The 26,803-nt window shown below is 35.4% G+C and overlaps 2 protein-coding genes across 2 annotated transcripts; both read right to left on the bottom strand.

The window, feature by feature from the left end:
• Positions 1–2,726: 2,726 nt before the first annotated feature.
• Positions 2,727–11,300, bottom strand: LOC142354665 (uncharacterized). Its single transcript, XM_075407019.1, has 2 exons — positions 10,256–11,300; positions 2,727–3,705 (listed from the first exon to the last, which is right to left on the bottom strand). Exons 1-2 carry the CDS (start codon positions 10,560–10,562, stop codon positions 3,023–3,025), a joined length of 990 nt encoding a protein of 329 aa, XP_075263134.1. The 5' UTR covers positions 10,563–11,300; the 3' UTR covers positions 2,727–3,022.
• A 3,007-nt stretch (positions 11,301–14,307) lies between these two features.
• On the bottom strand, positions 14,308–23,977 carry LOC142354259 (uncharacterized). The gene is made up of 4 exons (XM_075406518.1): positions 23,730–23,977; positions 19,531–19,622; positions 15,039–15,221; positions 14,308–14,566 (listed from the first exon to the last, which is right to left on the bottom strand). The coding sequence occupies exons 1-4, from the start codon at positions 23,900–23,902 to the stop codon at positions 14,505–14,507; spliced, it is 510 nt and encodes a 169-aa protein (XP_075262633.1). The 5' UTR covers positions 23,903–23,977; the 3' UTR covers positions 14,308–14,504.
• Positions 23,978–26,803: the final 2,826 nt, after the last annotated feature.

Raw genomic sequence — 26,803 nt, 5'->3', positions numbered from 1 at the left:
TAATATTGCGGTTAGATTTTTTTGTTAGTTTTGTTTATGTATGTTTCTATGAGCGTTTTACGGCCAAAATTTGACGTTAAAATTATAATGCTGGTATTCTATTCCTTAGTTCAATTTTTGAAATTTTTGGATTGTATTCCAGGACCTCTCCCTCTGTATTTCTTTCAAATTTTTCTCGCTCACCTCGTAAACAACAAAGTAGCAGAGTAAAAATTGATCAATCTAAGAGTTCGGTAGACACAAAAGGTATTTTTGAAAATTTATAGTAAAAAAGTGAAAAAAGAAATTAAACAAGAAAAACTAGAAGGAAACATTTGCCTGGATATTTTTAACAAAAGCAGGGAATCGTTCTTTTTATACCCGTGTGTTAAGAAATGAAGTGATTTTTGCTCGTTTTGCAGAAGATCATTTAAACAAATTTAAAAGTGTAAAGTTGATATGTTTGGAAAAAATGTTCTTATGTTAATCGCTCGTTGAAAAATTGAAGAGGAAAGTTTATCGAATTCTGACCTTTCGAGGTAGTTTGAGGTGCCCTAAAGGTATCTTCATTTCTGATTGCTCATCCTTAAATAACACAAATAGCGTAAAACAATGAAGGCATATTCACATTAATGCTCGGCATCACACACCAGATAAGAGTCTACAGCTCCGAATATTCAAAAGCTTTTACACGAAACATCTTGGTTTCTTACGATGGCAAAGGCTTGATACTAAGATAATTAAGAGCTTGAATTGCTTTAAACTTTTTTGTTAGCCTTTAAAAGCATCATCGATTTGTTCTGTTTAACGCATACATGAGCCCTTAAATTTAGAACAGAATCTATAATTGTTGCTCGAAAGTTGTTTCAATATAACGATACCTATATAATTTTTACAAATCGAAAATTTTCAATCGTAACACTAAAAAACTGATGTTTAAAATGCACAGATTTAAATTTGAAAAAAAACTTTGAAAATGAACTGGTCACAAAATTAAAAAGATAAATTGCAGTCGTGTCAACTTTTTTTCGTTTTTTGTGTCAACATTGAAACTGAAAGTGAGTTTTCTACAAAACACTAAGCCACGGGAAGAAAATTGATCGTTTATTTACACTGAATTCAAAAGTCCTTAAGTCATCATCGAGAAAAATCAATAAACTACCACAACCCTAAAACAAACAAGTATTACTCAAAAAGCTATATCACTGTTTGTTTTGCTGAAATAACCCGGTAATTTTCCTCCAATGGGTTTCTCGCGTTGAAAATACCCAGGCCGAGGCTTCAACGCTAAGAAACGCAAAATTATTTTAGATTGGCTGTGAAAGCGTTGAATTTAAGTAAGATATGCGCTTGAGGCATTGAAAAGAAACTTTTGCCGTCTATATGCATATTTTTTTACATAATTTTGCTTGGAATTTAGCGTTGATATTACATAGATTTGCGTTGAACTTACATAACTTTGCGTTACTTTAGCGTTGTTCTTACCTATTTTTGCGTTGAATTTAGCGTTGATGATACAGTTTTGCGTTTCTATGAGTAGATCTAACACATTTTGGCGTTAAATTTACTTTTGGCTTTATATAAATTTGGCGGGTAGGTATAGGTGTGTGTGTTTGTGTGTTTGGGGGGGGGCGGGGGGGGGGGGCGTTTAGTGATAGATAGGCGGGAGTACGGGTAGTTAAATAGGTGGTGGAGGGGGTTAGGGTTAGGTTACCGATTTTGGAGTCCCAATACCGATTTTTCAGTCAAAGTCATGTTAAGTGCATTGAAAACTCATATTTCAAACTCAGGTTTTCATATTGATGAAACTCAACAATTGTCTTTAGAACACTGAAATTCACTAAATGCAACAACTAAGTACCGAATTTTTGTAAGAAATACGCTTCAAGACGAAAAATTATTCGAGATAGACGCTTGAAAACGTAAAATTATGTAAAATCTACGTATAAAAATGCCAAAATTATGTAAGGTCCACGCTTAGCAAAGTAATTTTTCAGTCCAAAATATATGAAGAGTGCGATTAAATTTTTTGATTTGATGTCGAATTTTTCGAATGTTATAAGTACCCGAGATACTTTTCACATCGATGCTTGAGTCTCTCACTTAATTTGCCCTGTAATGGTGAAGTATTGGAAATTTTGAAATTGCTTGCGACAGGTTTTTAGTTTTTAAGATAATTTGGAAATAATTCAGCGTTAAAATTTAGTATTGATCTTGTATTGTTTTCTCTACAATTTACGGTTGATTTTGATCATAAAATATTTGAAGCTAAAACTGAAGCGTAGCTAAAAAGATTTAAAATGGTAAGTCATGTGATATCTACAATTGGAACCGGTAAACATTTATAAGACCTATACGTCGAAGCACTGCACCTATGTAGGATATTTGCTCGATCTAAAATTATGCTAGATAAACGTTTGGAAACGGTAAGTTTTTGTACGATAAGCAACAACTAGCATTGATAGGTTCAGAAAATTCACAATTTTGAAAAAATTGCGTTTGACGCAATAATTTTTGAAACTAATTTTTTAACTCTTTCACAGCAAAATTTTAGGAAAAATGCGGGGAACTTTCTCAGTTATCAACGCTAGTTACAACTTATCTTTCATAGTTTTGTCAAAACTCCTCGACCCGGGTTGTAAGAGAAATGTAGTTTTAATTCACAAAAAAACGTTTTCGAGGAAATCAGTACCGTCATGTGGGAATAATGGTCTTTTTGCATATAGGGATAAGTGTTTAAGAACTAATCAGTACAATAAATTTTATTTTCTCTCTAAGCCCATCCAGTTTACAATTATTGTAGTTTAATACAGTGAGAAAGCGGTCAGCCGTAAACCATCAAAACGCTCAGAATTTATTTTTTAACCATATGTCACAAATTTAATCTTCAGAAAGTAGATTTTCATGAAAAATTTGGGTCTTTTGCACTATAGCAAAAAAAATTATAGCCCTCATTATGATATATGGTTATATGATGATCACTAAGCTGGGGGGAGGGGGGGTGGGGGGTTATTTTGGGAAAGACCTCAAAATTAAATTGTAACTAAGTTTCAGTTTCATTTTGTTCTTCGAGTTGTTTCGAAACTGTTGTTTTGTCATCTCTTGCTTCGGTGTAAATAGAGTAAACAGATTGTGTACAAATAGAAGCCACAATTATAAGGCCACCGATAATTGATGATATAAGTAGTGGTTCGTCAAGGTAGAACACCTGAGCAAAATAACCGATTGGAATAACTACAAGTCTAATTATGAGCGCAAAAACGGGCGAACTTGTCCGGGTTGATAAAACCGCTGAAAAATGTCCGGAAACTTGGGCGAGCCCAAATGATACAGTTAATATTTTCACCATATAATCACCATCACAGGTAACAAACATTGTTCCGTAAGTTTGAACTTGCAAAATAGAACAGCAAATAATAAACAAAATTCCGTAACAAGCGACGTGAAAAGTTTCCGTGACGTGTGAAATCTTAGTGACCAAAATGTAGTATATATTGCTCATAAAAGCCGACAAGGTAGCAATTACTACTCCGATTAGATAGTTGACGTCGATCGATTCGTGCTCGGATCCAGAACTGTCGAAGAACTGGAAAATAATCGGAGGTTTGGCTACCAGGAAAACCCCGAAAATGATGAACAAAGAGGCAAGAATGGAAACAATTGAAGGCTTTTTGTGGAGAATTATGAACTCTCCGAGAATCATCCCAAATAACTGAAGGCCATTAACTGAAACAGAAAAAACAATCCATTTTTGTGCCACAATTTTATAGAGCTTAAATTGAATTTTTTGTCAAAATATAAAATTTTTTGGTCTTTCGCATCATATCCCTCCCATGAAATTATAGCCCCCCATTATGGTATAATTACCATGATTGGGGGGCTAGACGTTTTCTGACCACTAGGCTAGGGGGGCTATAATGGGAAAGACCCAAATTTTTATCACCAAATGTTAAATATTATCGGTACATTAAACATACAAGATAATCTTTTAAATTTAAATATTAAAGTAAAGCTTAATTTCCTTAAGGTATGTTTATAGTTAAAGTGTGGTTACTCGGATTTCGCAGAACAGAACTTCAAAAAAGAAGAAAGATTGCAGGCACATAGGGAATTTTGTTTATAGTTTGTTGCTCCATTTTTAAGTAGCAAACAAACGTTTTTTCTTCACAATGTGACTCAATTAATTTCGTCATTTTGTAGAATAAATGCTTCCTTACACTTTTTATCGGAAAACATTGACAATTTTTTGAAGCCATCTGTACCTAATTCAGGTATAAGTTCTACTCTAATCAAGCAATTCATCAATTTAGTTCCATTGATTATCTGGAGTTTCAAAAATATATATAACCGACAGGCGGCAGAAAATTTTCCTTCGAACGACTAATGGGAGCTTGAATACACCACTATAACAAGTAAAAAATTAAAGTGAAAGAAATTACACCGAATTCAGCGCACTTTTCACCTGATTTTCACCACTTGAGTTCAGCTGCTGGCACTTGTGTGCGAGAGAAAACTTCAGATCACGTAAAACGAAAAACTGAGGGAGAAAAAGTCACGCGAAAGGTAAAAACCGTCAAGCTACAAATACCGTACCTACAAGTACCATTCACTTTGAAATAAGTTGGCAGTTCAGTGTTTTTTATATCACCACAATTTTTGGAAAATTTTACTTTCGTATATTCTACATACAATTTAACAATTCTACTGTTCTACATAAAATTCTACATAAAATCTACTCAATTCTATCTTTTACAATTCTACTTACATTTTAACATACATTTCAACTTATAAAAAGTTAAAATATTGCTGATAAAAAAACTAGGATCTTTTCCGTTTGTGCCCCCCCCCCCTCCCCCAGAAAGTTATGCTCCCCCCAGTGACAGAGCACGTGTCATTACATAGTAAATCATTATGTAAAAAAATTGCACGTGCGTCTGGGGGTTGCAAATAATATGCACCCACTAAGCTGGGGGGCACAAACGGAAAAGATCCAAAAACTATAAGACCTCATAATTGTTGCAGCAATGCAAAAGAAGTTACTTATAAGACTAAAGTTTCGTCGGGAGAATTAATCATTTCAACTATTAAAATTGGCAGTAGTTTCTGATTTAAATTCATTGCTACAAAAGTTTTGCACTTATACTTGTGTAATGCGCAGAGGTAAAATCACTTATTGAGGCCATTATTAAGCCAGAAAGGTTATAATTCTAACACGATAAATGTTCTAGAACAGGTGACTCTAAGAATTATAATTGTGAAAAAACCTAGAACTGACGTTTCGCCAATTACATGAGTAAATCAGTAAATGTAGTTTTGTGCTTTTTGGAAAAATAACAATATGGTATTTCCAGCGCTACTCTTTTTTATGCTCGTTCCTCACTACATTAAAATCTAATATACGTTTTTGCTATTTTAACCATCAGCAAAATAAAACTTTATAAATCAATAGTGACCACCAATTGAAAATGAACCCTTAAGCAAATACATTTGAGAATCGATAAATCGAAATTTTTTAAAGCAAATTTGGGATCTTTTTACATTGTGAACCCCTCCTCAAATCAAATTTTTTACCCGTGGCTTTTTATTACTTGCCCAAGCAAACATGCTATTAAATATACGAACACATTTTATTATTGTTCCGAACCCATCATATGGGGGGGAGGAACTATATACTCAAATGGGTTGTTTTGTTCCGTGAATTTTCGCCGATCGATATATTCATCGCAGAAACTTATGAGTGGCATTATTAAAAAGCCCGTCCAGCGTAGATTATAGAATAAAAAAGATTTTTTCGTAATTCATTTTTTACAGGGAGTTATCGAGCTCCAAAATTTTGTGATAATTCTGGCGTTTTTGTTCACTTTTTCGGTTTTTTTCAATTTTCCGATAAAAACATGTGTCATATCATTGAAAAGCCTTTTGAAATAGATTATATAAGTATCTTTTTTGAAAAATCCCTGTTCAGGTAATATATTTTTTTAGTTATCGTACTGACATTTTCGTGGTGTCAAAGTGACCATTTAAGGAAGAATTTGTTTCTTTTGCCTGAAAGCTTATTTAGGCCGCCCCACGCCTACGTGCTGTTGTTTTTCACAGTGATACGCTGCATCAGGACTCATGAATTGTAAATGGTAGTCATGAAAAAAAGATAGGGGGCGGGGGAGCAGAACAGATCCCATAATTTTTCCCCTTGTCTAAAAAACAGGGGTCTTCCAATTATAGGACCCCCCACCTCAGCTTAGTGCTCAGATAACCTGTAGCTCCCCCCCCCCCCAATCATAGTAATTAAACAATAATGGGGGCTAAAATTTCATGGGGGATATAATGGGAAAGACCCAAATATAGATCTGCACAACTTTTTATATGTAGTTAAAACCGATTCAATAAATGGGTCTTTCACATTATAACCCCCTACATATTTACCATGACTGGGGGCTATAGGTTATATAACCACTAAACTGGGGGGTTATAATGGGTAAGACCCCATTATTGAACCTGTTTCAACTAAAAATTTATAAAAAAAAATGTGTCGGTCTATCTTTTAGATATGGGGGAAGAATTATGGGATCTATTTCCCCCGTCCACCGTACCTTGTTTCTTATTACTATTTTTTACAATTCATGTGTTGTGATGCAGAATATTACTGTGCAAAACATTAGCATGTAGGCGTGCGGTGGCGTAAAAGTTACGGGTCGTTCCCATTATAGACCCCCATGAAATTTTAGCCCCCCATTATGGTATAATTACCATGATGGGGGCTATAGGTTATCTGACAACTAAGCTGGTGGGGGGCTATATTGGGAAAGACCCAAAGTTACATACCCACTTTGCTGGGGGGGATAGAATGGATCCAGAACTGATGGTTGCATTAATAGCTTTGACCTCATTCTGATGGTCATAATTAAAATGGGAGTGAATTGTATTGTGTTTGCAGAAATCAAACGTGCGTTCAAATGATCATAAAAGTTGTGATTTTTGGCAGTTGTTTTGCTGCTGATGATTTCGCGCCAAGTCAAAAATTGCAGCGACAAAGAATTTTTTGCTCATCTCAATCTATAGAAGTCAACAGAAGTTATATTGCATGGGAAAAAAATCGGTGTCCCCAAAAGTACTAAATATCATCCCCCCCAAAAAAAAAACATATAGACACAAAAACACCCACATACCCAAACACACACACGCACACACAACACACACACACACACACACACACAATCATGGGGTGTGGAGGGCGTTCGAAGTGGTTGGGGGGGGGGGGGGGGCGGAACATAAAGTGCTGTGCACATTATCACGATTCGCCTTGTATTATATATACTTAACAGAATATTAAATATTAAAGTTAATCCATTTTTGCTTAAAAAAGCCAAAATCACCATCCGTTCTTACATTTCATATTGCAATTAGTTATCATTCAAACAAAAGTTTTTGTGCTATGGTCAGCTCACTCTAGTGAATTATTTTCCGACAACTATTGAGCTGTTGTCTTCGTCAGTAGCCAGCTGGTGCTTAGGGAGGCGGGGGGAGGGGGGTCTTGCGGTGCAGCGATGGGGTTACTTGAGCGATAATGGTGAATGAAAGGGTCCATGGGGGGAGGGGGGTACTGCGGTGCAGCGGTGAGGTTACTTGAGGGATAGTGGTGAATGGAATGAGTGGAGGGGTGTCTCAGAGGGGTGGGTGAAGCGTGTGGGATCGCGCTTGAAAGGGTCTATAACGTCAAAACAGCTGGCCCTCCCATCATAATTTTATGTCTCTTCAACATCTTCGATGATTTGTACAATTAGAAACTAGTAGAGCTCTAAGAGAACTGCTAAAGCATAATGCTTTCGGGTCCTACCTGTTTATCCCGTTATTGAAGAGAAAAAGTCAAGTGGTTAGAAAACAAAAATTATCAGACGAAATTGCGTGAAAAACACCAACAGCTCTGATATAACTGATACAAAACTCGTTTGAGCGCACGAAAAAAGTATCTATTCACCTTGTTAGTTACTTAATTGAAGCGGTATGTTTTTGGTGCATAATTTATAAATAGCTACTGGAAATGATTAGATGCTATTAATTCTGAGATAAATTACCTCACAGAAAAGAAGGAACTGTGTGTGATTCTCGGCAAAAGTTCTAATTTCCTATTATTTTCCAAGACGCTCACAAGAAATTTGTCAAAAATTGCATGTTTGGTTTTTTCAAATGACTATTGGTCAATTGTTTTATAAATAGGAAACAATGATTTCACTGAAGCTTGTCCTCTGAATTCTGAGCAAATTAATAATGTTGGGTTATGGACTTTCGCAAGCGGAATAAAAAGCGTTTTCAACTAAGTAAAAGAATTAATTTCTCAAAAATGAGAGAATAACAAAATGATATTTTACAGTAGAATTTAGAGATTTACAGGAGAGATCTGATTATTAGATCAAGATGGTGATTTGAATTTGGGGATGAAAAAAGACTCAAAAATCAGCTGTATATATACCCATTATCAGTGTGAAAAAGTCAAGATACAAAACTAATCTTAGCACCGTGATTTATAGTGGGGGTCGCAAGGGATACCCAATATGGTTTGCTTCTGCAAATCAGTCGCAAAGGGAACCATAAATGGAATGCATTTGCACTTTTCTGAGAATTCATTCACACTTCCGGAGATATCATCATCATTTAATACGTGCTGGGAAGATTTTACATCAATTAATCTAACTCTAATAATAGTTATCTAGATTCACCAATTTGAACCGAATATTGATTCTCAGCACCATTTCTTGACGATTCATTTATATAATTTCTTTGATCAAAATCAAATTGCTTGTCTTTCTAATCTGGTAAGTCAAACTTTCTTTCTAATTCTCACTAAGTTTAAGACTATAGTTTGATCAAAATTCTAACACCCCCACTCAGACTTGAGCTGATTGCGTAGAGTCTGTTCCCATCAAAACTGCTCTGAATGTTTCCACTTTCGAAACGGGTAAGGACTTTGTGAAGATGTCCGCTGCCATTTTGTCTGTAGGAACGTAATGAATTGAAATAGTCCCATCCTCCGTTTTGTCCCGGATGAAGTGAAACTTTGTTTCGATGTGCTTGCTCCTTTTGTGCATGACTGGGTTTTGGCAGAGTCTGATACAACTTTGGTTGTCTTCTCCAATTGCTATTGGACGTTTCTGTTGGATGCCAAAATCCTCTAGAAGTTGTTTCAGGTAAAATGCTTCCTGAACTGCGGCTGCCATGCCCTGATATTCTGCTTCTGATGAAGAAAGAGCAACTGTGGCCTACTTCTTGACACCCCAGCTGAGTGCTGCGCCACGTCCGTTGAGCTTGAAGTAATAGCCCGTTGTTGATTTTCTGTCGTTCACGTCTCCAGACCAGTCTGCATCACTTTCCCCCACTAAATCATAACTAGCCTCTTTTGTGTAAGTAAGTTTTAAACCTTTTGAACCTTGAAGATATCGCAGAAGTCATTTTCCGCACATCCAGTGTTGATTGGTAGGTGCATTCATGTGTCTGGACAGAATGTTGACTGTGAACATGATGTCTGGCCTCGTCTGTTTGGCCAGATACAGAAGTGATCCAACCAAGCTTCTGTAGATCCTCTGGTCCACTTCTTCGTCTCTGTTCTGTGCTGTCTGAAGTTTCAAATTCAAATCAGCTGGAGTTCTTGAGGGTTTGCATTGATCCATTTGAAACCGCTCAAGCATTGTTTCTATGTAGCGTTCTTGGTCGACTATGACTTTGCCCTCTTCTCGTCTGATTCTTAGACCCAGAAACCAGTGTAGTCTCCCTCTGTCTTCCATGTGAAAGGTTGCTTCTAGTGCCTTCTTGACATCAGAGACCACTGTCATACTTCTTGATGCTACTATGATGTCGTCAACCCAGACCAAGATGAAGGTGTGATCCTCTGCTTCTGATCTTGCGAACAAGCAGTGATCGTTCCTGCTTCTGGTGAACCCCTGTCTCAGTAGGAAGTTTGCCAGCTCTTTGTACCAGTTGTTAGCAGCCTGTTTCAAACCATAAATTGATTTATTTAGTCGACATACTAACTTCTCCCCATCTGATCCGCGTTTTACAAACTCCTGTGGCTGTTCCAGATACACTTCTTCCTCGATTGGTGAGTGCAGGAAAGCAGTCTTGACATCAAATTGGTGCATCACATGGCCCTAACTTGTTCTATTAAAAACCCTGGGAATTTATTCTAGTTAAGCATAACTGAAACATTTAAATAGCCTACCAGTACACTTAAGCAATACAATTTGAAAAAAAGTAGCAAGCATTCCTGAATACAAAAACGACATACTTAGCACCATAGCATCTCCAAGATTGAGATATCTCAACACGAAGTACTGCGTCACCACGTGAACATACCCGGCCATCACCTCCACCACCAGACCCACCGCAGTCTGCACTGTTTTCTTCCTACCCAAATCAGCAAAAGTTTGCCCATTTTTGAGGGGCTTCAGGATAAATAAAAGCAAAGCTGCAACTCCATTCCAGGCTAAACTGACCCAAATGCTATCCGGGTTTTTCTTAAAGCCCAAAGAGTTGTAGACACCGCAAGACGCCGCAAAAATTCCCAGCAAAATTGGCTTTATAAGTAACGTCATATTTTGCAAATTTTCAGGAAATTAAAGTTTGTCTTACTTCAAATCGAGAAATGCATTTAGTAATGTAACAAAATTTTTCGTAAAAGCGTAACAACGATTATTTGCAAAGGCTGTTTATGTAACAACTGACTTTCGAGCTACTTTATTAGTGACCGCACGTCGAAAAAGAAGTTTTTATCAATTTTGAATATCGGCACAATTTCTGCTGAAGTATCAACGCTTGAATTTACAGATAGAAACATAAGCAGAACATTTTGGCTTCTTTGTAACAAAATTTGCACGCTTTGCAGAAAAGCAAAAGGTAACAGTAACAATGAAGATGGTTTATTTTTGTAATTATAATCACAATACGAGTTTTCGTATAACGTAAATTATATGTGTTTTTTGTTGAATTTGTATTATACGCCTCTACAGTGTTACTGTAATAACCAAAAAAAGCTGAAACATGCGAAAATTTTTAAAGCTAATTTTCATCAACTGTTGTGTTTTAATTTGATCATGCACACTATGTGTAATGCTAAGGATGCTTTTATTATTCTAAGGATCAAAGACCTGTGATTTTTTTTTCGTTAATTCTCGAAGAAAATGAAAAAAAAAATAATCATTTTTGTCAATAGCTAAAGCATAATTTTTTATGACTATATAGTAAATGTGACAAACGTGAATACATTTTGATATTGTGTTATGCATGCATAAATTCAGAATTATCTGAAGAAAGGACTATCAGCAGACACGCGTGAAAAGACGGAAAACGTGTACAAAATATGTGACTATATTTCTGTTCATTCCCAACGAACACAATTCACGCTTTCTGTCACGCAATTGTCCAATTGGCCTACAGTCGACTTAGCCGAGAACCAAAAATTGAGAAGAGAATTTAAGCCGAAAACCAAAAAGTTGGGAAAAGAATTCGAGCCGTCAGCAAAAACTTGAGAAGGGAATTTAAGCGGTCAACCCGACCCGACCGTACACCTAATTGTTAAGGGTGGATGAACTAAAGGATATTTTGCCCAATCAAATCTGATTTGTCCACCAATCAGAATTATGCTATCGGCTAATTTTTTTCACTGTTGGCTAAACACCCTTTCGGCCAATAGCACCGTTTAATGTGTGCGTCTATTTTGTCAAATCCTCGGCTAGTAAGATATATTTTCCTTCAAATAGGAAGCAAGCGGAACGCTCTGTGGGAAGGAATAACTATGCCTGCTGCAGTGAATAAAAAAGCTTTCTTAGCCTAATAGTCGATTGACCGATTAATTTGAGAGAGAAGGGAGGCACATACACACTTTATGTCAATTCCTCCCTTAATCACTCTAAAAGACCTTTATGGTTCAAACTTTAAAGTTGCATGATCAGAGTGCATTATAACAATTCAGACTGAGAATATCATGTATCAGTGCTGATTTACACTGAACAGTATAAGGGAAGAACAAACCTAAAAGATATTTGAAAAACTGTCGAACAACAAGACTAAAATCGTAAACTTTTTACGCCAATTTGTTTTGTACTGTCAGAAAGTTGAATGTAAAACCAAAATTAAAGGAGCACTTTTAATTAATATCTTAAAGATTGCAGTATATTTTCTGCAAAATCTTTGCAAATTTAGGAAACTTTCAGCCGCCGTTTTCAGCGCGGTGACTTTCAGTGCGTGTTTGACGTATTTTAAAAACAATTTTGTGTGCATCAATATATGATCTTCAAATAGTGGAGACGGAAATTCTAACGAGTGGAAAAAACGTCACATTGACCCACTGAGCTCTGTTTTTGCTAACGTGAAAAAAAGGAACACAAGTGTTTATGTGCTGCTGTTCCCACTTTTCATCCCGTTAATGCTCAACAAGCAGTGTCTGATTTTCAGATTTTGTCTGTGGTAAATTTCACTGAAAATTTAACTGCTTTGAGCAACTTGAAGTTTTTTCACAAAAAAAATTTCTACATGATTACATTTCTCGTTGTAAACAAATTGTAGCAGTAAAATACTGGATGTACACCTCCAACCAATCAGAGACCGAGATGCCACTATTCTCTTTCATATAGCGCTAGCTCCACTACCTCTAGTCAATCTATCAGAGTAGTTGCACGATGTGTATACTCTTAATAATCACCGTTATAATTGAAGTTTATCTTCAGTGTTTTATAGAGTCGATAGTCTTAGAGATATAGGTAAGCCTACTTCGAGCACAGAAATAAGTAGCCCTAACTCTTTATTCCTTAAGACTGTAAAAGGAGCCCAGATTGGTTCTGCCTTAAAATAATACAATGAACTAGTTGGAGCCGAGGAGATAAAATGCAATAAATAGTTAAACTACAGTTGTTATGTCAAAAACAGCCAATTTTACACCTTTATAGACGCTTCCTAAATTTTTTTGTACATTTCTTGCAATTTTTTTCTGACCCTTGGATTTTTGTTTCGTTTGCAAACTCGAGGATTAAGCACGAGGATTAAGCACGAGGATTAAGCACGGGCAGAATTAAGCACGAGTAAAAAAGATTTGGTCGAAAATTTGTCAACTTTTATCCAAAATAATTTTGTTGCTCTGTCATTTAAGATTAAATATAACGAAAAGCGATATTCAATTCTGAACTAACTAACTTCTAAGATATCATTAAATTAACTTCTAAGCACTTCAGTCAAACTTTAATTTGCAGCCTTAAAGGAAAGGGAAACTGGTTTTCTGAATTCATCCCAGAGGGTGCTTTTTAATTATGAGTAAACTTAAAACTTGGAAACCACTTGCAATAATCGTGCAAAATATCAATCCTAGCAAAAAAAATATAAATCACGCATACACATTTGCAGAATTTGTTCAATCACAAATCTTTAAGAGCATACCTTAGAACATTGATATCCATATAAACCAATTGGATTTGCAAAGGAATTTATCTGCTTTTTCATTACAATGTTATTACAATTCTCCGAAGGTCATCCAGAGGAAGGAAAAATTTCATAAATGAAAAGTAAATTTATTATAGGCTAAGAAAACTCCGCCAGTTTAATGTTCGTCCAGTTTCATAATAGACCTTTATTACTTCCAAAGCAAATAATGCTTCAGTTTGAGATTTTTTGCTCTAAGTTACAAAAAACTAAATGGAACCCGAAACTGGCGTGGTGAGAGGTCAACTGGGAGCTGGTGATGGATTTTTTTCTGTATCAAATATTTTGCTCGCAAATTTATCCTCAGTTGGATCACAAAGTTTTTAATGAAGTTCTCTAAATAATTGTCTTTATAGAATAAACAATTGAAACTAGGCCATTTCGTTTAAAATTCTTGATGCTAATGAGAACACAAATGTGGTCCATATCTTTGAATTCAATCTGAGTGATTTCAATTCGTGATGACAAAAATTTTAACTTAGTTCTCCAAAAACCTTACAATCTAACTGGTCATTATTCCATTGATCCGAAAAAGTAATTAAACCTTACTTCATGTTTTTAAAAATGAATGACAAGCAAATTTTTTTGTTCCAATACTTCATTTTTGTCGTTGTTTGCTTGAAACAACAAATATAGCAATCCGTCTACATGAAGGCTTCCTCGAAAAAAACCGATGTTTCACAAATTTCAATAGCAACAATCTTAAGATGACGTAGACTCCTTGAACGGCGTAAAAATTGCAGCAGAAACAATTTTTAGATATCAGTTGGAGTTAACTTTGTTGAGTAGAATTCCAGACATCAGTAGAAGTTAACCCTTTTAACTTCACGTGAGTTGTTAGCAAGATAACCGTTGGTTTTGACTTGGGAACCAATGGGTCTATCAGTTGACTTCAAAACAAGTTTAAATTTTAATAATTGTAGCGGCTTTGTTAATCCTCAGTTAGTTGCTACAAAGTGGTACATGCTGTCCTGTCTGTCTGTTCGAGATTGACGTGTTTTCGAATATTTCATGTGGTCATGAGATCCGGTTACGTGTTCAGGGTCTGTCCTTTTCGCGTGTTTCTTTTATTTTGGGACTTGGCAAATGTAACGGAACACTCGATCACAAGACAGGCTGAACAGACCGACTGAAATAAGATAGGCAATGTCACCAATTTGGACTGCACAACTTAAAACTGAATCAAGCGCCCAAAAAACAAAATTGCACAGATCCCCCAAACTCCATTGCACCCCAAGTGCACTTGCTATATTAACATACAATGACTCGTTATGACATGTGTTCCGTAACTGGGAGGGGGGGGGGGGCGAATACGGTACTAGGGGGTAAGAAACGAAGAAGATTCAAATTCTGAGGTCAGAACGCGGTGTCTTTCCCATTATAGCCCCCCCTCCCACGCTAAATGGTCAAATAACCTAAAGCCAAAGCTCACTGGACAAATAACTTATAACCACCCCCCCCCCCACACACACAATCATGGTGAACATGCCATAATGAGGACGGGGGTTATAATTTCGTGTGGGGGGACTATAAAGGGAAAGACCCAAAACCAGTTAGAAACCTTTGTACCGAGAAACAATAGTATAGACTGAATTGGTGACCTTGTTTGAGCCATCCAGCAGTGCAGATATTGTCTACCTCGACAGCATATTCCAGTGGCTGATTCCTGGCCCACAGTCCACTTGGCATGTTAGTCTTGTTGGACATTCCTCCCCAGTAAGATTCCACCACCGTTTCTTCCCCTTTTTTGGCCTTCATGTTGGCATAACCCAACCAGAACAAATCTAAATTAGGAAATACACACATTATCTCATCCCCCTTTTTTGTTTTACACGTATTGTCCCACTCAATCTACCCCCAAATTATTGTATATGCACCATAGGAGAAATATAAACGGGAGACCCAAATCAAAGTGTCACACGAGATACAACTGTTACTACTGTTCAATATACCTTTGATTCGGGTCGTTGATATGCTATCATTTGTTTTTCGATTAAAAGTCGACCCGTACAATTCATTGGTGTTTTTCAGGCGAACGACCGTATTACAATTGAATAGTTTCGAGAAAACACCATTGGTCAACCATTATCAAGTTTCCTCCATATTGTAACTCAGTTTCGGAAATCACACTTGCTTCCATACTCACACTCAAAGATTGCATATTGGGCCAAATAGCCATGATTATTTTAATGGCAGCTGCGATGTCATCCGATTTCTGTGAGGATAGGGGTAGGGGCCCTGTCCGCTCGTCCTTCTAAGTACGAAGTACTTCATTACGTATTCAGAATGCAGGAAAAAGTCCGGGTTCTCGGGAACTACCCAAACGATTTTCCTGAATTTCTGCATGCGGCCTTGAATCGACAATGTAAGGAAAAGTCCTTTGGTCAACTCTTCCGGCTCAAGTTTAATTGTTGCACTTTTAGCCAAGTTTGGGGGGGGGGGGATGGCGTGGTGGGGATCGGGGGGGGGGGGGGTCAGATACTGACTTTTTGGGATTTGATGCCCAGAAATTGATACTTTAGTTTTAAAAAAAAATTCGATAAAGATCAACAAACAGGCACAGGTGGGCAAATTTAGGCAAGCGGTCAGATCAGTAGTCACAGAAGTCAACTTTTTCGAAAAAAAAGTCATGTTTTTTGAAAATTTTTGTAATTTTCAACTTTTTCTCCAAAATGATTAACTTTTGACTATTATTCCTCATGATAAAAGTTGTCAGTTGCAAAATCATAACGGGGGTCATAAAAGTGTAATTTTAGCGTAGAAGCATTAAAAGTCGATTTCGGCAAATTTTTTTTTACGGTTGAAGGGTTCAGAGGCCGTTTTTGAAAGACTGCTGCTAATCTAATATAAATTTCAGTGTTCTGTCGAGCTCAGTCAGTCAACAAAATAGTTACAAAAGCACTGAAGGATAAAAAGAACAAACAAAGTTTTTTTGGATATGTTGATTAAAAATTTTCATTTTTTCACCCTAAAATTTTTTGAAGTTCGAAAAATTTTAAGCTAAATTTTTTGGCTCATAACCTAATTCCCACACCCCCGGGATGATATAGGGTCGATCTGTACAGTTTTAATGTCAAAAATTTGAATTTGAAATTTTTCATTTCTGCACCTGTATTTTTTTCCGAATTTTTTTTGGTTATAACTGTTTAGGGCATGTTTGATGAGGCTTGAACTCACAACACGCCTTCTCACAATGCTGAAAACAAGACTGTTACTCGCTCCTGAGCTGCAAAATCCTGATTACTGACTAAACCACTGATCATGGCCACACCTGCCCCCTAGGTGGAAAGTTTACACAAAATTAGTTGACTAATCAGGCTGTAGAAATTCAGACCAAAAGTGCCAATTGTATAGATCTGTTTCATTGTAACCCAATTTTTGTGGGCTTATAGCATATATAAGCCATTCAAAAAACTATTATCATATTACAAGAGGACTACAATTTCGATGGCTTGGGATAACAAGAAAAAACCATTTAGTGCTGCACATGAACTCCTTGACGAATAAGTATCGAATTCTTTTAAAAATCAGTTTTTCTTCTAACACCCGGATCGAAAGCCCATCAAAATAAAACCGGCAAGCAAAAACATAGCCGGCAGATTGCCGGAAAATTTTAACCATTAAAAGTTCATAAAATTGAAAATTCCATAAGTGGTTTTAGAAGTCATTTTTTGGAGTGAGCAAAGTCACGCAGCTGACTTAAAAAGCAGAAATGACATCACGCACACAAATTTTAACTGCAAAGCAGTAGAATTCTTTGAAGTCATTGAAAAAGTCAATTAAAAGAAGTCAGGTTACAAGAACCACCGATGAAGACGACGAATTAAAAAACACAACATGACAAGTCCTGACGTACAATTCAAAGAATTTTCATTGACTAAACAAAAAACTAGACCTAGCAGGACAATGAGTTAACTGGGAAAAACGTTTATAAAAAAACAGATTAAAAAATATTAAAAAAACAGAAAATCAAAGTTGAAATGCAGCATGTGAGCAAAAATCCAGCAGCGAAAAAGTGAAATTTGGTTTAAACAAATCAACTAGGTCTGGAATGAACTATGAATTGATTGAAAAACCATTAAGAAAAAATTCCGATCGAAAAAAATCAAAAAAAAACAGTAAAGATCAAAGTGAAAATGCCGCATGTGAACAAAAAAAATCACTAGCGAGAAAGCGAATTTTTGTTCAAACACCGTTTTCTCACTCTACTTTAAAATTAGAGTTGAAAAAGTTCACATCGCAAAACCACTCGCTTTTTCGCTCAACTTCCTTTTTCGGCGTGACCAAAACCACTACTCCAATTTGACTTCAAATATCATGAAAATGTGTGAGCAGATCTTAAAAAAAGACAGCGCCCTAATACAATTCAAATTCTTTGAATTGTAAAAAACCACGATGTCCGCAATGATAGCCGCTATTGCTTCGGGGCTATTAATAAAATAAGTGAACTATATTGACTTCATTTTTGGTTCTGAGAGCTGAGAAAAACATTTATCTCCTTGTCTTGAGTCCCTGTTAACTCAAGTTACACACAGAACTTTCCAAAATGTCTCATGGGTTCTAGGAGTTTCATCAAATTTTTAACATTTACATTTATCAACAAAAATTCGATTACGATGGACCCTATTTGGGCTCGTTATACAGCCTTAAGGTTTGTAGAGCTAGAGCTACTTAAATCGGCGCGCGAAGTAGACTCGCCTATATCTATCTTACTAACGGACTCAGGAAAGCACTGAAGGCTGACTCCAATTATAACGGCAATAAATTTATAGAGCGTTGGAGCCAGATATACACATATAGTGTACAAATTCAGATGATGGCTGGGTAATAAAAGTTTCATGCTCTTTTTAAAAGAGAATAGAGTCTTCTCAGTCAGTGATTGATAGGGAATACACATTATTGATTTTCATCTGCTCCATTCATCAGGAGTTTTACGTGAGATGTAGATTGCAGCTGAAAATCTGTTGTATGTGCGATTCCCTGTAGGTGAATGGTGACTCCACTTATAAAATAAGAAACTGGTAAAAATAATTTTTGGCTCTTCATGTTTTAGATTTTTTTGGATACTTCAAAGATAATCAGAAAATTTAAGTTGCAGGAGTTTTTTTAATATTTAGACTATAAACAAAAAAAATTCACCCTGCAAGATTGCAAAAATGAGTTTATGAGCCCCGATGGCATTTGGTGCTGGCGTTTAATAAAAACAAGCCAACTGATCATTTGTACGATAGATGGTTTTTACGACTCAATGGTTGGTAGGGAAAAAACACAGATGATTTGTGTAGACATATGGTGTCCCCCAAATTAATTTCATTGTTGTTATTTTTTTCCAAGTACAATTTTACAGATTTTCTATTTCGTTTTATTTTTGGCACAAATTACGAATCTACTAAAATCTTGAATTATAACGAATTTGGGTTAAATTCTCGTATACGAATCTACTAAAATCTTGAATTATAACGAATTTGGGTTAAATTCTCAACTGATGAAAAAAGGTCTTTCCTATTACAGCATAGCTTCTATATGACCACTAAGCTGGAGGGAAGGTGTTTGGAAAACACCCAAAAAATATTACTGTGATTGACGATGGATTCGATGCACGAGCCAAACAGTTAACCCACTGCTCTGAAAAAGGTAAGATTTTACACGATAACACTACGGTGTCAACTACTGTGGGGAAAGGTTACGGATCTTTCCAATTATACACCCCCCCCCCCAGCTTAGTGGTCAAATAAGGTATACCCCAATCATGGTTAACTTAACCTAAACAGGGGGGGGGGGCACTATAATTGGGAAGACCCGAGGGAAAAGGGAAAAAGATCCAAATTTGGCACATTACAAAAATTTTTGAAATCCAAAATTTTTATTCGAAAAATTTTGAAATGTTGGGTTTGACTTGTGAATCAGCTTCCAAGTGTTACCCAAGTCTTGGCTAAGACTTTTAGGACTTGTAAGACATGCATTTAGACTTGCCCAGTACTGGGAAACGAAATAAGACTTTTATTTAGACTTGCTTAGTACTGATTTTGACTTGGAGTTCGGCCGGGAACGTTTTAATTAAACGTTAGGAAGAAATTCCAAATTTTAACAAACCATAATCTCCAACAACATCAGATCCATAGTGAGCAAGCACATGTCCCATCTCCCTTTCAGATTTTGGCTCATACAGAGATCCACCGGAACCCCTAAAATAAAAAATAATAATAGCAAGGGGGCTCATTGATGCGCATTCGCACATGATGTTCCGAACCGAGCTCATCTACATTTTTGACTTAATTGTCAACCAAATGAAGAGATAACAAAAATAGATATTCGAGTTTTAAAAAATTGCTGCAAAACCTAACTACTAATTGAATTACATAACACCATGCCTCATTACATCACTCATGAGATCTGCTATTAAAAAGACTACAAGAAAAAGCAACAAGCAACAAAATAAGCAAAAACAAAAATTTCACGGCAGAAACCCCATGTCTAAATTTAAAAGCGCCCAGTAACAACAAGAAAATGCAATCAGATAAAACCTTAACTGCCCAAATTTAGAATTTCTTAACTAAACAGCAGATGGATGTCTTCTTTAATGAGACTAGGTAACAATTAGGCAAAGAGAAGACAAAATGAGGTTAAAATCAAAAATCAATCAACATTTTTACAACAAATAATTTCAAAAGTCTAAAAATCTTTAACTTATAACAAAAAAAATCCTGATGAATTTGATACGAAGTTATTATGAAACCAATGGGACCTGTCTTTGTTTAGACTGAGCCATATGAACGGACTTAAGACGCAGAAAATCTCAAAAAATTAGGAACAATTTGCAAAAACACAAATTATTGAAGCCATTAAAATCATTAGCTATTATCCGAACATTTGGTATTTTTTTTCCATAGGTTATCGATAAATTATCCCAATAAGTCGTATGGCAATGAAAAATACATTAGGACCAAGAAATTTTTGAGAAAACCCATGATATCAACGTCATAAAATTCAATTGATTTCAACGGAAGCCATTAAAAACGCTAAATTATGTCCAGATGTGATGAAAACAAATTTTGTCATTCAAAATTTCTCAATAGGACTCTACAACATGTCATTGACTTTGAGAACAACAACAAATACAGGCAAAGTCGAAAAATTCAGTGGAAATGTACGAGAAGAAAGTGTCGAAGCCATTTAAACCATAAGCTTTTCTCTGAAAACTTTTTCTACGATCCATTTACTGTTTTCTCTAAACCAATGAGTTCCATCATTTTTAGTAAAATCTAATGAGATTTCAAAAGAAAACAAAATTACGAAAATATACAAAATTTTTAAAAATATGAAAACTATTGCATCGAAGTCAAAAAACCAATAGTTAGAAGATTAAACCGCTAATTAGATAAACTTTTGGCGAATTAGAAAAAAAGAAGTTCTGTCAATAGTGAGACTGATTTGCAGTTCACAAAAAGAGGGTTAAGATCAATTAATGTTCAAAAAAAATCCTTTCAAAAAATATCTTTTAAGATTTAATAGCCATTAATTTCAATATCTTTCAACGGAAGTCAATAAAAACGCTCAGTTATGCGAAGATGGGAGTGAGAGGATTTTGTCATGCATAGCTAAACAATAGAACAACAAAATATGTCCTATGATTATGAAAAAACAAACAAATATGGGCACAAAACCAAAAATTCTCGTACAAAAGAGCGAGAACAAAGTGACGAAGCCATTTATACCCTAAGTTTTTCCCTGAAAAATTTAGCTAAGATCCAAAGAAATTCTTTTCTAAACACATGGGAGCCATTAATATTGGGGTAACAGGTTAAGATTTCAAAAGGAACCAATAAACGAGATGTCAAAAAAAAATTTTATTAAATTTTGAAATCCTGTGGCATTGAAGACATATAACCAATAGTTAAAAGATAAAACCGCCAGCTAGATAAAATTTTGTTGAACTAGGAAAAGAAATTAGTTCTGTCATTACTGAGACTGACTTACATTTCACAAAAATAGGCTTAAGACTGAATTATGTTCAAAATTTTTTTTTAATCTTAAATTGAATAGCTTTCAACGGAAGTCAAAAAATACGCTCAGCTATGCCTTGATGTGATGATCAAGATGTTTGTCTTGCATATGTAATCAATAAGACATCACAAAAAGTCTCGTGGCTACGAAAAAATAAATACAGGCAAGAACCAAAAATTGTCTAGAAAAGTGCGAGAAGAAATTTTTGAAGCCATTTGAACCCTAGATTGATTTCTCTGAAAAGTTTATTTTTGACCAATTGAACGTCTTCGCTAATATAAAGGGAGCAATCAAAGTTAGGATAAGGCGATAAGATTTTAAAGGAACCAATGATACGAAAAGTCCAAAAACAAAAAAAAGAATTTGAATTCTTGTGGCATTGATGTCAAATAACCAATAATTAGAAAATAAAACCAATAAAGAGCTTCATTTTGGCTGCAGTAGGAAGGGGTCCTGTTATTACTGAGAATGGCTTTCAGTTCACAAAAATAAGTTAATGATTAATTAATATTAAAAAAAATTTTCAAAAATTTAATTTCAAAGTCTTAACAGCCATTAGCTGCCCACTTAAAGCACTAGGTAGGTTCACTTAATGCTCACTACAAAAAATATTGCGCTTCTAATTAACGAGACTATGCTAAAGGATTTCAATTATTTCAAAATTTCAATTAAAATTACTATAATCAAAATTTCAATTAAAATTACAAAAACTCAGAGTCAAAGCAAAAAAAAAGACGAGCGATTCCTTGAAGACGAATGTTTTGTTCATTGGACTTCATTTGAATATAAATCAAGTTTATCACCAGCGGAACCTAGATCTGAAAATAGACTAGGCTCTAGGTGACCTAGAAAACAAAGAATAAAATTTTTTTTTTAAAAAAAAGAGCTTTCAAATATTATTCGAATTTTTTTAAAGTGAACTTACCTATGAGACCAGAACTAGTTTTTTTTATCGCATTTCGTCTATGAGGAACTCAAAAATGATTCATTTTTTTGCGTGAATTGTAATAATGAATTAATATTTTAATAAAAAGCGATCTTAATTTGATAAAAATTTATGCAAAATATCCCGAGCGAGACTGACTTAGAGTTCACGAAAATAGGTTTATGATTGGTTAAATTGAAAAAAAATCGAAAATTTATTTTCAAAGGCTTAACAGCCACTAGCTGTCCACTCAAAGCACTAGATATGTTCACTTGATGCCCAATACGAAAACTATTGCACTTTAAGTCAACGAGTTTATGCCACAGGTTTCCAAAAATTTAGCGAAACCTCAAAACGAAAATTAAAATTTCATATAAAATTACGAAAACTGAGATACGAATCCCAAAAAACGGGCTTCATTTGATTGTAAATGAGGTTTGTCATTAACGGAACCTGGATACGAAAAGTGACCAGCCACTAGGTGACTTGAAAAAACAAAAAAAAAATATGCAAATTTTTCTTAAAAAAGAGCTCTCAAATAGAATTCGAATTTTTTTATAGTAAGTTCCCTATGAGACCACAACTAGGTTTTTTATTGCCTTTCGTCTATTAGGAACAGAAAGTTGATTTATTTTGTGGCGTGAAATGTAATTTGAAATAAAATTTTTATATAAAAAAATGCTAATTCAAGAAAAATTACGGTAAAAGTGAGCAAAAGTGAACCGAATATCCCGTGTTCACATGAAACTTTAAAACTCGAAAGCTCCTCGAAAAAAAAACGAAATTCAAAAAATTTTTTCTTAATTTTGAATTCTACACTTGATGAGCTTTTTAATGGTATCACTCACATTTATATACTAAGAATATATCGGTCAGCCAAAATTGTCTGAACAAAAAAAACCCATTTGAGTATATAGTTCCTCCCCCCACAAGTGGGGTCGGAACAATAAGTACCTCAATTATGAGGGCTCTGCCTGCGCCCATCACAGCACCAAATTGTAGCCGGCAAAAGTTAATCAACCCTATTACCGGAAAAGTTTGTCATCCATCATAATAACGGAAATAGGGGAGAAGGTTGATGTCAACCAAGCTGGGGTGCAAAAAATGAAAAAAGCCCTGTACTTTTATTTCCGCGGGGTGCTAAAGTCTTCACGGGGGCTGTAATGAAAGAAACCCAGAAAACAACTTATTTCACAATTAAAGGCCATATTAACGCATATTCTCTGGAGCATTTTAACGCTAATATGGGTCCGGGGTTAGGTCAAGGGGTGTGGGTAGGGCATCATGTGTGGTTATGAGGATGAGAGGGGAGGAGGGGAGGGGGGGGGTGTTAGGGTATCATATTTTCCAGTTTTACACTTACAGTGCCTCGCATTTTTTGTTTGCAGCGTACATGTCCAGGGTCTCAGTAGCAGGGCTCATGTAGATACAGGAACTGTTGATAGCTAGAATCGAAACAGTATCTTTCGGACATTCTCCTTTGCTTAATGCAACGAAGCAGGCAGCAAAAAGACTCGCAATGGTCAAGGATCTCATTTTAAAAAGGAGCCAAAAAATAAGTAATTCCAAACACCTAATTTACAAAAAGCTAGACTGAAAAATGACTGATGCAAATTTTTGGGACAAAAAAGCGGCAAAAGAAATAGTTTGACTTCTTGCTTTGGTACTTTAAATGAGCTAAAGTGACTACGCAAATTTGATCAAAAATTTGGCATGGTTCGATCATATGCATAATATTTAAATCCTAGAAATTAAATCTCAGAGAACCCGACCAAAAAATATATTGCTAAGTTTATGTTAATGTGTATACACTTTAACATATACCTAGCGCGGGTCTTTCCCATTATACCACCCCGCAATAAAATTACCCCCAATATGGTATGTTTACTATGTGTTATGTGACCACGAAGCTGGGGGCTATAATGGGAAAGACCCCTTAGCACCATATTTTTTATAGTTCGACCAAAAAATTGGGATGATTTATGATCAAATTATACGCTCAACTTAAACGATCAACTAAAAACAAGCAGCCAAATGCGAACTAACTCTACTATTTACATTTTCAGTTAATATATTATGTGATTTGATTTCTATGTAGTGATATGAAAGTGTTTAACCCACTGTTATATTTGTGAATTTTACGTGTTTGAAAGAAAAAAGCAGTCTTGAAAGAAGCCCTGAATTAAAATCCAAAGAACTGGATTAACTAATGACCTGAACATCAAGATTTATCTAGCATCATCAAACTTTGACAGTCGAGCAAACATGCGCAAAAAAAGTAAGAAAACGTCAAAAACCATTTAGAACTTCAATACTTTCGAAAACTAGTGTTGAAAAAAATGTCAAAAAAACTAAATTTTACATTAGTATTGACACTACGCGTGATTTGAATGTAGACACAACCTTGAGGAAATCAGTCAAAGACAGTAAAAAAGTGCTGAAAGGAGAATTTTGCCAAAACTAGGAAACTTTTTGTAAATTAGCAGCGTCAAGTAAAGGACACGCTAATATACTAGCAATCAAAAACAACGCTTACCTGGAAACTTCGGAAAAAACCTTTTTTTTATTATTTACATAACGCGATGAACGGACAAATATTGAACCAATGAATTCAAGAGTCAAAAGACAATTGAAACTTTTCAAAAATGAATGGCAACGAAGTCAACCCGAGCAACCAATGGCTGAACACTAAGGACAACATTATGATTACCTTATAACGCAATAGTTCACTGGTACTTGTTAGTGCTGCTACTAAGAGACATTACCACAAAGGTAAAAGAAACAGGCAAAACTCAAACATCCATCATTTTTTTTCTAAAAATAAACAACACTAAAAACATAGAAAACAATAGCTTTTCAATGAACCGATTATTTAGAGGCAATTAATCTCTTATTATCAATCAATAAGACATGCAACTAATGGGATTTAGTCATAAGACAATAAAATGGGAAAATTATTTCGGGCAAAACACAAAAACTCGTTATCGTTTTCTAAAAACAAATAATCGCGTGAGAGTCAGTGTACGTTACGAAAAGGAAGCATAAGTTAGATTCGCTTATGTTTTAGTGCTTTTTTATACTAGCGTCCAAAAAAGTGAACCTAGGCTGCTTTATAACCAGGCGACACTTAATTTTGTTAGACATTTACGAGAAGATCCGACAGAACACGTGTTTAATTATAGGAAACTTCGAACGCACGTCTATTTTTTACTGCTCTTTTCAGTGGATTAAAACAATGAGACAAGGGTATTTGATGAGTGCACAATGGCCTAGGGTACTGGGATTAATGCTTTTGAATAGATTGTCACAATTGTAAACTTCGTCTTCTACAAAAACACATTGACTAAGTCTAAATATTAATTGTACTAAACTCCAGCTACTTGCGTTAATTTCATTTCATTCATTAATAGAAAAAATCGGGCTTCATTGTTTTGGTCAATCACAAAACATGATATAGAAACTATGCTCAAAAATCCAGTTTAAGTGTGACACGTTCTTTGGCCTCCTAGCTAGCTCGTTTTGATGTTTTTAGAACTCGATTTAATAAGTTCAATAAAAGGAAACAAAAGACTTTTCCAATCCAAGTCCGAACGAACTGTCCGCTCTAATTGGCATCAGTCAACCAAAGGCCCCAAAAACGTGTAAAACTATGTGGTGCTGATTTTTCAATTTTTTGCAGGTATCATGCTCAAAATTCATTCCTTAGTTAGGAAACATTTAATGATTTGCAAAAATAAAAAGTGTGAATCGGCCTTTAAAAAGTGGGTAGTGCTAATTACCGCCAAACTTCATTTTAATTCTAATTCAAAATGTCAACCGTACTCTTGTGGGAACTGCTCACAATAATTGTCTTGTCATGAGATTTCCTTTCGTATATTAAATTGAAAATAGCTTTTTCCCAAAAGTTGGTTCAGTTTTTTCAATGTTCACGCAGTGTTGGGTCCATATTTTCGAAACAACTTTCAAATTAGTGGTAGCAAAATTACGCAATCAAAATCAATTACAAAAGAAGTCAAGCGGTGAGATAAAAAAAGACAAATACCATCTCGTGTTTGTTTTTTCTTTCATCCTTTTCTCCAGGTTAGAAAATGATCATATGTAATTGACCTTTTCACATTTCTATCTTGTTAGGAATAGTGCCAGACTGTATGATATAGTGCTACAAAGTTTTTATAATCCATTTAAAATGCCAAAACGCATATGGTTGTACATATGCTAAAAAATATTAAGCTGAGAAGGAAACAGCCATTATTTCGGCAGCGCATACTTAAATAGAGCAATACCGTTAAACGTTGAGATATTTGGCTTCTTTTCTAGCATCAAATACAAGCTGGTTTACGCTGTTCAGTTCCATAATGATTTGAAAAGCCAGACCGCAAAACCCGGTAAATACTGGACTCAAAACCATTTTCCATTTTTTCTGACTTGACAGTAAAA

The sequence above is a fragment of the Convolutriloba macropyga genome, chromosome 15 (genome assembly GCF_964194025.1).
Source record: "Convolutriloba macropyga chromosome 15, txConMacr16.3, whole genome shotgun sequence".
Lineage (NCBI taxonomy): Eukaryota > Metazoa > Xenacoelomorpha > Acoela > Convolutidae > Convolutriloba > Convolutriloba macropyga.
This window is presented reverse-complemented; position numbering and strand designations above follow the sequence as displayed.